General features: G+C 42.2%; 1 protein-coding gene across 1 annotated transcript; it reads right to left on the bottom strand.

Moving 5' to 3' along the window:
* Nucleotides 1-718: 718 nt before the first annotated feature.
* PLA2G12A (phospholipase A2 group XIIA) lies at nucleotides 719-9342 on the bottom strand. Its single transcript, XM_060247337.1, has 4 exons — nucleotides 8826-9342; nucleotides 5501-5577; nucleotides 3050-3215; nucleotides 719-1715 (listed from the first exon to the last, which is right to left on the bottom strand). Exons 1-4 carry the CDS (start codon nucleotides 9034-9036, stop codon nucleotides 1597-1599), a joined length of 573 nt encoding a protein of 190 aa, XP_060103320.1. The 5' UTR covers nucleotides 9037-9342; the 3' UTR covers nucleotides 719-1596.
* Between the last annotated feature and the right edge of the window lie 4401 nt (nucleotides 9343-13743).

Below are 13743 nucleotides of genomic sequence, written 5' to 3'. Positions count from 1 at the left end.
GGGGGGGGGCTGCCTGGCCTACGGGACGCCGCTAGGAGCCCCCTCCCCACACACCACCTGGTGCCTCGTCGCCCCTTCTGCCTGGCCAAGATCTGGGTGGACGGAAGAGTTGGCGCGGCCTCACTCTGAGGCTGCCTGCCCTGCGAGGAAAGGCAGCCTCGGAGCAAGGCAGAGATGCCACGCTGCCTCTTTTGCCCACCTCGGAACAGGCAGACAAAGAGGTGGCATCATTGGGACCCACCTCCCCACCATTTAAATAACCCTGCCAATCAGTAGGGGTCTTTAAATGGGAGGGGGGAGGCAGATCAGCTGCTTCTGCCGCTTCTTCACCTAGTCGGGAGGTGGCAGAAGCAGTCCCACCTCCCCCCCATTTAATGACACCTCCCCACACAGGGGACAGGGAGCACAGGTGGGGGGCAGCCTGGGGTGGCTTTCAGTGGGATGTAAAATCTGATTTATTTGCATGTTTACTCAGAAGTATTCTGCATGCAGTACAAGACTTAACCCTGCATGCAACTGCAAACTTGGAGCTGGATTGTGACCACTGTTCCTGAGGATAGCATTTTTTAAAAAATATACAGAAGAACATGAAATGTATAATTTTCTATTCAAAGCTAAGTGGGAAAGTGCAGTTCAAAATTATTTAAATATAAAGTGAACATAAGACCTTGTACAACTCTTAAAGTATTCCCACTCTAAGAAACAAACCATGACAAAATATGTTCATTATTATTGTATTTAGACTTGAAACTTGCATAGAATAAAAGGACCAGTATGTTTGTTCTGGCCAGTAAGATTCTATTTTTGTAATAGTCTTAAGAGGCCTGTATTGCACAGAATATATTTGTGTTTGAAACGTTTGACTAAATTGACTGATTTTTTTTAAAAAAACTTTTTTGTTGTCTTGAGAAATTGCACAAACATTCTAGAAAGCCAACATATAATTTACTGAACATTTCAAAAATATTTCAAAGTTTTAAAATTGTACAGGCACCTGAGGATAGTCTGCTTCATAAATGGATACATATACCCTCAATGGCATTGGGGTAATACTTAAAACATCCAACTGAGTATTTTTAAAAACATAGCATGAACATAACTAAAGAGATCTATTGAAAGTAATGGCCCACCCTCACACTAATATAAGACACAAGATTGCAAGCAGAACCCACAAACATTTGAGATATTCCTGCTTGCCAATAAAATCAAGGCACTAAGGAGACACAGTGCTGGTAATCCAAAGTTTGACCTACTATATTATTCCAATGCAATTTTATGGGTCTTCATCTCCTCCACCCCACTAAGATCTTTTAAGTAGTTTAGAGCAGTGCTTATCCATAATCATACCATCACTCCAAAACCAAGTGACAAAATATTAGCATTGGCTTAAAAGACATACACAAATGATCCTTAAAAATTAAGGATCTATCTAAAAGTGGCGATGGAAATAAGAAGTGCTATATAAAAACAAAACAATCGTGGAAGACAATCGTTTCACATGTTTCCAACAGCATTGTAACAAATCAAAATAAAACATAAAAAACTAAAAAGGGCTCTAGCAACGAAGGCTGATCTTGAACCAGGTTTCAAGCATCTTTAAAGATCCCTCTTGTCTTCATATCGACACATACAAGCTGCTCTTTGGCTGTCAAGGTATGGCTTGCATCCTAAATGTATGACTGCATCAAACAACAGCTGAACTGTTGATTCACATGCTGCAAAGAGGAGTGGGGAAGATGGAGAAGGAGAAAGTGAATCATACGTTAATAATACAATGAGGTACAGATGTCACTAGAGAAGGGACAAAAAGCCTTTACGTAAGCTTCTCTCTTGATTTGTGACTAAGCATATAGCTAGACATACGAGATCAAGTTTTAATATAAATTTCCTCTGGCTTGTGTAGCCTATATTTGATAGACAAGCGACCTAGCAAGCAGTATTTGCAATGCTCACAGTGGGTAAATTTATGAATGTATTTGCAATCTGAAATTTCAGATTCATCCGCTGTATGCTGTTAATATAGCTGTCATTACAGCTGCACATTATCAGCCAGTATCATAATGCCCCTGTATAAATCGATGGTGCGGTCTCATTTGGAGTCCTGTGTGCAGTTCTGGTCGCCGCACCTCAAAAAGGATATTATAGCATTGGAGAAAGTTCAGAAAAGGGCAACTAGAATGATTGAAGGGCTGGAACACCTTCCCTATGAAGAAAGGTTGAAACGCTTAGGGCTCTTTAGCTTGGAGAAACGTCGACTGAGGGGTGACATGATAGAGGTTTACAAGATAATGCATGGGATGGAGAAAGTAGAGAAAGAAGTACTTTTCTCCCTTTCTCACAATACGAGAACTCGTGGGCATTCGATGAAATTGCTGAGCAGACAGGTTAAAACGGATAAAAGGAAGTACTTCTTCACCCAAAGGGTGATTAACATGTGGAATTCACTGCCACAGGAGGTGGTGGCGGCCACAAGCATGGCCACCTTCAAGAGGGGGTTAGATAAAAATATGGAGCAGAGGTCCATCAGTGGCTATTAGCCACAGTGTGTATGTGTGTGTGTGTGTGTATATATATATATATATTTGGCCGCTGTGTGACACAGAATGTTGGACTGGATGGGCCATTGGCCTGATCTAACATGGCTTCTCTTATGTTCTTATTAATCAAGTTGTGCTATCAGTTTTTACAGATGTCAAGAATCAACACAGATTTTGAAAACAGGGTTGAATGGGGAAAGAATACATCTTCACATAATTCCAGAGTTTGGTCAAAGTAAGAGTTGGAAAATACATGCTCAAAACAGAAGATAATAAGTGTAGTTAATTGTGGTTAAAGACTCAATCTTGAGAATTGTTTACACAAATAAATTTAAAATGACTATGATCCATTATTGCATGGGACAAGTTGTTCTTTATTAGCTGTGTGTATAGATACATGAGGAGGCCAGGCAAAATTATAGGCCACATTAATTTGTGCCTTACAATTATTTTTTTCAGCAAAAACCGGCACACGCATCAAGTTATTCATGTTCTGCAAATATCTGGCTTACCTTGTACACTCTCAGGTATTCCTAATGTCTTTTGTACATCTCGGCAAATCTTAGAGAGGCAATACTGAAATTGCTCATCACAATCATTTTTGTGGTTACCACAGGTGTCATAGCATCTGTCATGTTGATTGCAGCATTTTGTCATCGAAGGAATGCCAATGTCAAACTAAAAAGCAAAGGGAACAAAGTTAGCAACCCCTGGGAGACCCAACCCACCATTCTTCCAGTTCGAAAAATCAAATGACTACCAGCACACAGGGGAAGGAATATACTGAAGTATTTCCTAAAGAGAATCCAAAATGGAATCGTCTTATGCTCTGCAAAGACATCTCTGAACTATTAAACAGACTGGGAGCAAGAACTTGAATAGGAAACTAAACAGCTATGTCATCTGAAAGGGTCTTCTTTCTAACCACCAATGGAACCCAACTGTACAGCAGCCTTCCCAAAGCTATTATGAAAGCAAATAAGGTCCCATTCACTCCAGTTCGCCTTGGTATCATGCAGCAGGTTTTCATTATATGGGCCAAGAAAGAATCATCCTTACAGGATGTGGAAGGAGTGGGAAGAACTAGTTTCACTTGAAGGCGTCAGAGATCACTGCAAATAAGGACAGGCTACTAGGCTAATAAGACAGGTGTCATGGCTCAGTGGCACAGCATCCACTTGCCATGCAGAAGGTCCCAGGTTTAATCCCCAGCACCTCCAGCTATAAGGATCAGGTGGTAGGCAGTTTGTGAAGAGCAGAAAGCAGGGATTTACATGGCTCTAACCATGCTTTCTGCTCCCTGTGAAAAGCAGTGGGGAGCAGGAAGCTGGGGTCACAAACTGATACACACCAGTTCAGTTCACAAACCAACTTCCTGGTTTGTATTGATCTGTGGTTTGGCCATGAACTGAACTACAAAAATGCAATTTGCGCTCATCCCTACTTACATCCACAATGTGAGGATAACTGTCCCAACTTACAGAGCTATTGTTAGCATTATTGTTATAATGTATGTAAGGTTCATTCATCAGGCCCTTTGGGTCCCCAGCACAAACTGCCATTCTTGCCACACTATACATCAATTATTGTTCTTCAGGGTTACAAAAAATACCCTTACTAGGGCAAGGCAGTCTACCAATGACTACTACTGTAGAGTCCCTTTTCATTCTAGCTAGAAAGAAATGGGCCAAAAAGTAGACCATTTTGCAATCTGCAGCCAAGGATGGAATGTGTGGAGTGCTTAGGATGGCAGAATTTGGGGGGGAGGGGATAACAAACACAGGATAGTGCTCTAGATCAGAAGTGTCGAACTCATTTGTTATGAGGGCGAGACTTGGCATAAATGTGACCTTGTTGAGCTGGACCATGTGTGCCATAAAATGTAATGCCAGATAGGGAAGATATAAACTTTATAAAAGACACAGACAGATACGCACACTCAGCCTAATCCACCTCACTGGCTTGTTGAGCCTCAGCCAAAGAAGGAAGAGAGTCTTGGCTCTGTAGCTCTGCTGTATGATTGAGAGACCCTGGCAAAGCAAGCTCTCCCTCCCCCCCCCGCTTCCTCCCTATGGGGGGAGCGTCAGCCAATGGAGAAAATAGAGGCTTTGCTCTGTAGCTCCTGTATGATTCAGCAAGCTTGGCAAAGCAAGCAGTAATGCAGAAGGAAGCAAGAGAGAGGGAGAGGGAAGCAGAAGACAGCCAGTTGCTTGGGGGCATGATAGGAGCCCTCCAGGGGCCTGAGTTGGCCCCTGGGCTGCATGTTTGACACCCTTGCTCTAGATTATGAGGATTTTTCAAGCTGGCAGGTATATTCACATGCCTAGCCACAGCTTTCAGAAGCAAGCCAAGAAGGCTATTCCTGTCTTCCCCACAAAATCTGGTGAGTTTGAAACTTCTGCAAGATAGGAAATTCAGCTCTTCAGTCCCATTTTACAGGACTGATCTGGGAGGTTCTCACTAACTTGCTTCTTTCCCTACAGCTTCCTCCATATCTTTTTTTCTCCCTCACTGCCAAAACAATGTGATCATATGTATGATTACTGGCTTTATTTCTCTAACTGTATGGCTTTAACGCGTATGACTTTCAGGTATATAGTAGTGAGGATGTGAAGATGACTATCAGGAACCCAAGAGTTCTAACTTCAATTCTGAGAAGCTTATAAATAGAAAATTATTCTTTCTAAGCTGTCTCATGAGTGTTTTTCATCATGTTCAGAGTGCTTATGCCAACAGAATAATATTAAAATAAATAAAATATACCCCCCTTCCCCCTCAAAAAAATGAGCTTACTGTCTGGACATGCAGTGACTTTCTTCCAGATAATGTAAAAATTCACTGCTGCAAATATGAATAAGGCAGTTTATCAAGTTAACCCAAATGTATTTAAAATTCAACACCCTTCAACACATACATTGATATTATATAAATATCAGTGTATGTGTAAAGAAGGGGATACTTACATGAACACCAAAGAGGGGAGAACCACATCCGTTGGGTGGTGAAGGTTTATAGCCATATCGGGGGAAAGGCTTATATCCTGTAAAATATGAAGCACTTTAGTTTCTAAACCTCCCCCAGGCCTTATTAGATATCTTTCTAAAAAGTTCACAATTACATGTGGTACAGATGTATATAAACTTTTATGCAATACAAGTGAGACATCGCTCAGAATTAAGTTTCACTGTGCTAAATAGGTAACTATGGACATGACTAGATTCAGGGACTTCAGCAGAATTATTCAACAGAGTAACCCAGCAGAAACACAGGTGTACAAATTTTGCACATGCTAACAGATGGTGGATTAAGGAATAATCTCACCAACATTATCAGGAGTAGGGGTGGGCATGCACCGGAAAAATGCAAACTGGTTTGTGGCCCTTCAAATCCTGCTAGAAGGGACTGCAAACAGGGTTTGCAAAAAGCCCAAAAAACAGCTGAGTGACAGGAAGCAGCCTGCTCCCTGCTACTCAGCTGCTTTGGACTTTCTTGTGTATTCACTCAGAGTCCCTTTAACCCCTGCTTTCTGCTCTATCCATGAACCACCACAAACTGCTTTAAACATTAATGGTAGTTTGTGACAATAGACCCATCACAAACTTTGGTTTGTGAATCACAAAGAGGGCAACATTTGTGACAAATTATGCTTCATGTTTCGGTTTATGCCCATTCCTAATCAGGAGTTCTTCAGAACTACCTAGTGCAAATATGCATTTGTTTTAACTCTTAGTACCTAATAATATTAACTCATCTGCATGGGCTTACTAGAATGGTTGGAAGAACAGCCAAGGGCATCATTTCTGGAATTTAAATGCTTGGTTTATGCTAGAATAAAAACTTGTTAAATTATGAAGGCACCACAAAAGACCTGTTTTGTTTTCTAATACAAAAGCTTATATTTAACTGAGTGAACTGGATATAAACTGTGTAAATCATCTGTAAAAAGGCAGCATTGTCTTGTACAGTAGACGAGCTTAAGGGATCATCATTATCACTGTTTTCTTCTTAGCAAAGAGAAACTGCAGAATCTTAATTCTGATTTGAAGTGGCCTGTCAATCAGTACTGAAATGAACTATTTTACTGTGGATTCCTACAAAGAGCTATATCACTGCTGTTCAAAAGGGCAAAACCCTTTATATTTCATTTTAGCTTTCTCTCAAGGCTGTAAGAAGAGCACAAACTAAAGAATAGCTCCAGTAGATAGAGTCAACATCAGTGAAGTCTAGAATTTCCAAAAATATTGATGAATTAGCTGCATAGAAAGGATAAAAAGGAAAACCACACTGAATGGGCTTTGTCTTAACTGCCAGTCCTCTCTCCAGACGAAATATTTTAATACAATTGGAAAAAACTACACACACATTCTTTACACATAATTCTCTCAGTTGGTTAAGTAAAAAACCCAGCTCTCAAAAGGCAGAATTCACCTGTTGCAAGCTCAAGAATATTGGGTAGTTTATTCCCTAACCTTTCACATGATGCAAAAGACTCTTGTTTTCTAAGTTAGTGTGGATCATCTGCTTGCTCATTCAGAAATTGGTGATGGCAGAAACAGTCAAGCCACAATCAGTTTATGGCAACCCTGTAAGGTTTTCAAGGCAAGAGACGTTCAGAGGTGTCTGGTCATTGCCTGCCTCTGTGAGGACTTGATATTCCCTGGGGGGGGGAGGGGGGGTCTCCTATCCAAATACTAACAAAAGCTGACCCTGCTTAATTTCCGAGAGCTGACGAGACCACGCTAACTTGGGCCATCCAAGTCAGGGCATTCAGAAATTGGTACTACTCATTCCAAAGTGTGCATAGGAGGATCCATTCCCAGAATCAGGCAAACACCTCCTTTCTGTCCCTGAAATGGGTGGAGCTGACAATATCAGTAATAATACTGGCCTACATTGTGGGGTTATCACAAACATTACTGAAATAATGCACATGAACATGTAAAAGATGTTCCCCCTTTTAAAAATATGTTTTTAAGATAAAATTACAGAATCTTTACTGCAGAGAGACAAAGATACATATGAATCAAAATTTCAACGGTTTTCTTTTATGGGATATCTTTCGTTAAAAGAAGAATACACTTTGGTATTAGACACATTAACTAGGTTACAGTTAAAAGTGCTGTAAGTATGTGCAGTACTTGGTTTTTATGTTATTAATAAGCACTGCTTGTTTTGTTTTTATCATATAGAAGTGATTTTGTATCTTTGCTGATACCTTTAATAAAATTTATATTATTAAAAAAAATGCTCCCCAACAGCTCTTTGAGCAGAAAAAGATTCTGACCCCCTGTGGAATTTAGAGAACTAAACTTAGTACAAAGTGTTAAGAGTTTCGCTCCAATCAGTGGGTTATCCTCCTAGCCCAGAGATGGCCAAACTGTGGCTTGGGAGCCATATGTGGCTCTTTCACACATATTGTGTGGCTCTCGAAGTCCCCGCTACTGTGTCATTTCTCTCTTTAAATCACTCCACCAAGCCAAGCCAGCTGGCAGCTTGGAGAATGCAGTTAAAGTTAAAGTTGTTCACTTTCCACCTCTCCCTCTCAATCTATTTTCCTTTCTTCCTGCTCTCAAACATCTGACGTTGGTGTCTTGCGGCTCTCAAACATCTGACATTTATTTTATGTGGCTCTTACGTTAAGCAAGTTTGGCCACCCCTATCCTAATCCCCTGATGCCTGATGAAGGAAGAATGGATCGTCTTTCAAACTGATTTCCAAATATTGTAATCCACGTCTCAACAAAACTGGTTCCAAGTCACACAATGTGTTCGTAATCACTCTTGTCTTTCCGTAACAAAATCCTTGGTGCGATTACTGATTACTTCGCATCAGATAACACTTAATGCAGTTTAAGAACAAGGAGAACTTTTGTGTTATGATTAAAAAGGTAACAGCTAAAACAATAGCTATGCAGGCCAATCCACGCAGCAAGGAACCAAAGATCGACAATGCAAATCATAATAAATCTGCTTTCTGAAGAAAACTCTATTGTTTCCTGGCGTCACAAACTGAAGGCTATAGAAAATGTTCAAGAGCATACATTTGTTAAGGTCCAGCAGGACCTAATTTAGCAAAGAACTGCATTACCTGAAGGTTATGGTCATCCTAACCTGATTCAGTGAACCATTCTGAAGCCACATAATTCACATTTACACCCACAGCCATTTTTTGTTTTTTAAAAAACTGAGACTGTATGAAGAGGTCCAACTTTCCACAGAATCACGGCATGAGCACACCTCCCCGTTCACCACCGCCGCCCCCCCCTTTACGATAACACATCCGTATTACCATCGCTGCATTTATATTGACAGAGCCCATCCTCTCCTCCCAGCAGATCCAGCGCCGCGTTGAGGTAAGTGTCTATCTTGTGAACGCCGTTCCGGATGGTCTTCAGCGTCATCCTCCAGTCCGGGGTTTGGGGCTCCTGGCAACGGCTGGGCTGCGTCCCTAGCAAGCCGCAGGTCATGAGAAACTGGAGCAGCGCCCGGCTCATCGTCATCGCAGAACAGCCCCCGTGTGGAGGGGGCTCCAGCCGCGCTGGCTTCTAGAGCGCCGGGGGGCAGGCGCTCCGAGCCCCTTGCGGGATGAGGAGAACGAGTCAATCTCCAGCGAGCCGCTCCATGCCGCGCACGCCTGGCCGGGGGAGCGGAGGCTCGAGCAGCAGCCCCGTTCAGCTTCTTGGCTCGCTCAGGCCGGGAAACGTCTCCAACCCAGCAAACCGTCTTCGCACCGTCAGCCCACACCGGCCCCGCCTCAAGGCTGCATGTCAGGGCCCTTTGGACGCGCGGAGGCAAAGGGGTGGCGCTCAGACCTAGGAGGTGGGGACGCCGCCGCCGAAGGCAGCAAAGAAAAGTGCACACCACAAGAGGAAGTGCCCAGCCGATGCCTCTCCGGAAGTGCATCAAAATCAACGCCCTTCCACTTGCAGGGCTTTTGGGGCACGAGAGACTCAACGCCTCCCGTAAATCCCCCTGCCTGCGAGGGTTCTGTGCGAGCGGGCAAGATTTCACCCGTGGTTTGGTTTGGAGCAGCTGCCCTCCGATTTAGCTGAAGAAGTTTGTGCATGCACACGAAAGGTTATACCCAGAAGAAAACTTTGTTCGTCTTAAAGGTGCCCCTGGACTCAAACTTTGTTCTCGTCTCCAACAGTTCTGCTCAGCCAAGAGGCGGGGAACAGTCCCTCTCTGTCCGTTACCGCTTGCACGAAAAAAAATGCTGAATGAAAAAGGCACAACGTTCTTGAAGCATATGCCAAAAGCCTTTCACCGAAGAGGGAGAGTTGAGATATATGCATGTCAGGGCCCTTTGGACGCACGGAGGCAAAGGGGTGGCTCTCGGCCCCAGGAGGTATATAGCGTGTGTGTATACAAATACATATAAACAAACACACATACATACACAATGTTGATTTTAAAAAATGATAAAGATTTTAATGCGCACTGCAGATTGCTTAAGTCCAAATAGAAACTTGGGGAAAAGATCTGTCATGCATAGATGTCAACTTGATGTTGCAATATGTTCCAGACTACAAACGGAGGTCTCTGAGCTTCAATCCTGCCTCTCATATGGTTGTTGTGATGATGACAAAATAAAAGGGGAGGATGGGACCCTGAGCTCCTTGGAGAAAGAAGGAAATTGCACACTAATCAATATGACCACTCTGTTTTCATTATTATATCTTTATTTTATCCCATTCATCTCCAAAGAGCTCAGGATGGTATACATGATCCTTACTACCACCCCCAATTTTATATTCACAAAGGTCTAATCACCAGGTTTGATTCCCCACTCCCCCCCCCCCCCCTATGCAGCTGCTGGTGTGATCTTGGGTCAGTCATAAATTCTCTCAGAGCTGTTCTCACAAGAACAGTTTTCAGTTCTCAGCCCCACCTACCTCACAGGATGTCTGTTGTGGGGAGGGGGATGGAAAAGGAGATTGTAAGCCATTCTGAGACTCCGAGTTAAGGGTGGGGTATAAATCCATTCTGAGAGCTATCCCATACTTAAACTTGGCAGAGATTGAAATCTTGCCCCAAGTATTCTGTTGTCCTCTGTTATCAATGTGGAACAACTTGTTCCTCTGTTGTTGTTTTTTTCTGACTATGGGCCAGGTCCAATATCGCCAAGTTTGGAAAAAAGTAAAAGGCAGATCTACAGAGATCCTATAGTTTTTTAAACAGAGCTCCCCCAAATCTAGAATCAAATGACATGTCAAATCCAAGGTCATGGACTGAATCATAGAAAAATGGATCCAATATTTCGTGGCACAGCAGTGGTGCAAAAACATGGGTCCAAGGCATGGATCCTCATGGATTCATATGAAGATTCATAAGGATTTTTGTGCCATTATGGTGACACAAAGCAGTGGATGTGTGGTTTTTGTGTGCAGTCTGTGGCTATTGACATGAGTTGATGATTTCAGTGTAAACACCGTGTGGATCCATAAGGATCTGTGCTTTGGAACTTTATTTTTGTGTCATCAAGGTTCCACATCTCTCTGTGGTGCTGCCTGTAGACTAAGACAGAATCTAAAATATAATGGTGGTTTTATTTTTTTTTTCAATGTAAAAATCATATGAATTCATGAGGATCCACTTAAAATCAACTAGATTTGACTTTACCCAGTCCTGTTGGGTTTTTGTTGAAATTAACAGGCAGAAACTGTGTGCCCTGGAGGCCCCATAGCAGAAGATCTTCAGTCCTGACGCACTAGAAATGGTCTTGTAGCAGCTTGATTGGGGAAAGAGGGTATGGCACAGGGAGTTAGGTGGAAGGATGTGGGCTGCAGAATAGACATTCATTTCCCATACAGTTCTGTAGTCCAATGAGGAGTGTTAATAGAGATCTTGATGAGACAGGAAATATCATCTAGATCAGGGGTCCTCAAACTACGGCCCGCGGGCCAGATGCGGCCCGCTGAGGACGTTTATGCGGCCCGCCAGGTTATGGCAAAATCAGACCGGAAGTGACGTTCGACCTAAACTCGCATTAGCAATGCACACTTCCGGCACTGGGCTGAGGCGGCGGAGACAGAGTGTGAGGTGATACCGAGGTGAGGTGAGTTCCCAGGCCGGGGTGTGTGGTGTGGGGAAGGGAGAGAGATGCAGAAGACGGAGAACTGACGGCCTGCGGCCTTGTACAGTAATGGCAGTCCGGCCCTCCAACAGTCTGAGGGACAGTGAACTGGCCCCCTATTTAAAATGTTTGAGGACCCCTGATCTAGATGTTCACATTTTCTGTGCTTTCACGTGTGTGTGTAAACAAATTACATTTAAAATTAGTAGAAGCAAGAGTCTTGCAAGGTGGAAAGCTTTAAGACTGTGAAGGTATACAATTGTATGAGTGTGAACTCTTTTTGTCAGTGGAAAGCTTATTCCAGAAAAAAAAATGTTACTGAGCTTTAGAGTGCCACTGGGCCACTGTTCCAGTTTTGCTGTTATCAACTGACATGGCTAGGAATGGCTGTGAGGCAAGGCAACCAAGAATGCCACAAAGTGTTCTTGGTCTTCCAGGAATTGTTTTCCTTTATCTGGCTTAGATTTTTTTTTAAATCACACACACTTTTGGTTTGTTTGTTTTTTATTTGTTCATTTTCATTGACCTTTATTGGCATATCAACAATCACAAAATGGATAAATCATCTTTTAAAAAAATTATATGCAAACCTCTTCCCCAGATTTGTAGAAGTATCCACCTTTAGTCCATGTAGGCTATTGATCCACATAGCAGGGCCAAGTTGAGAAACATATATGAACAGTAGGGAAATCATAAGGATCCACAGGTGAGCATATGAAGCAAATAGCAATTTTCCAAGGATTCTTTCTTGGGGAAAATGTAGACAAGGTAAAAGGTTTAAATCCTGCCTTTTCACTGTGGTCTTGGTTCAAACTCCTGCACATTGTTTTAAAATTGCTGCAATTTCCAGTCATGTCTGATTTTGAGAAGCAAGGCCTTTTCTTCAATAGTTCTGGAACTCCGTAGTACCCTTTCTTAAAATACACATTTTTTTCTCTTTGCTATAATTATTTAGTGACAGGTGAAGACACTTCTTTTGTACTGAGTGATGTGGAGTTTTGTTGCCTGTGTTGTGATACATATGATTTAAAAAATTCTTTTAATTGGCTTTGATGATGTTGTTTGAGATTATACGTTATAAAACACCATCATGACAACACTTTTTTGAAAGTCAGTTTGTGAATGTCATTAATAAGTAATAAATGAAAAACCATAACAGCCATTACCATATCTAACACAAGTAAATTATAGATGGAGGTGGGTGCCCATGTTGGATTGAAGCAGCGGAACAAAGTTTGAGTCCAGTGACACCTTTAAGACCAATAAAGTTTTAGTCAAGGTATAAGCTTTCATTTGCAACCACACTTCTTCAGATACAATGAAAAAAGTGAACTTTCCATCCTGAGCTTTTACTGGCATCCCATTTTCCAGTCCAGCATTAACAGTACAATCCTAAACGAAAGGATATTTTTCCAAGTCCATTGAAGTCAGTGGACTCTAACCCTGTTTAGAATTGTACTATAATTTATTTCCAGCAGATAATTACAGCACTTGCATGCCACTGTTAATAAAAGTGTGATGGGCTGCTGAATACCATAATACAAAGAAGATTAGCAACTACACTGGATCGGTTTACTAAGTAAAAAGGATTAAGGCAAAGAAGTATGCTGTCAAGTGCTATTAAACTACTTAATATGATATCATGAATCTGTGAAACATCAACAAATTGGACAGTGGTCCCTTTGTTATTATTTGAAACATATGAGCATGAACGTATGAATATATGAAGCTGCCTTATACTGAATCAGACCCTTGGTCCATCAAAGTCAGTATTATCTACTCAGACTGGCAGTGGCTCTCCAGGGTCTCAAGCTGAGGTTTTTCACACTTATTTGCCTGGACCCTTTTTTGGAGATGCCAGGGATTGAACCTGGGACCTTCTGCTTCCCAAGCAGATGCTCTATCACTGAGCCACCGTCCCTCCCCAAACTTGGACAAATGAGCAACAACCATGACCCTGGTATATTACCATGTATATCACTACTAGTGAACAAACACGTGACAAAGGACATGATCAAGAGAAGTAAGCATGCAACAACAAGGTGCTGTGGTAAATCTATCTATATTGACCAAGGGCTGACTTATTCTCTTATTTTAACAGCAACAATCAGCTGTTGTCTTTTCTTTCTTC

The sequence above is a fragment of the Heteronotia binoei genome, chromosome 9 (assembly GCF_032191835.1).
Source record: "Heteronotia binoei isolate CCM8104 ecotype False Entrance Well chromosome 9, APGP_CSIRO_Hbin_v1, whole genome shotgun sequence".
Taxonomy (NCBI): domain Eukaryota; kingdom Metazoa; phylum Chordata; class Lepidosauria; order Squamata; family Gekkonidae; genus Heteronotia; species Heteronotia binoei.
This window is presented reverse-complemented; position numbering and strand designations above follow the sequence as displayed.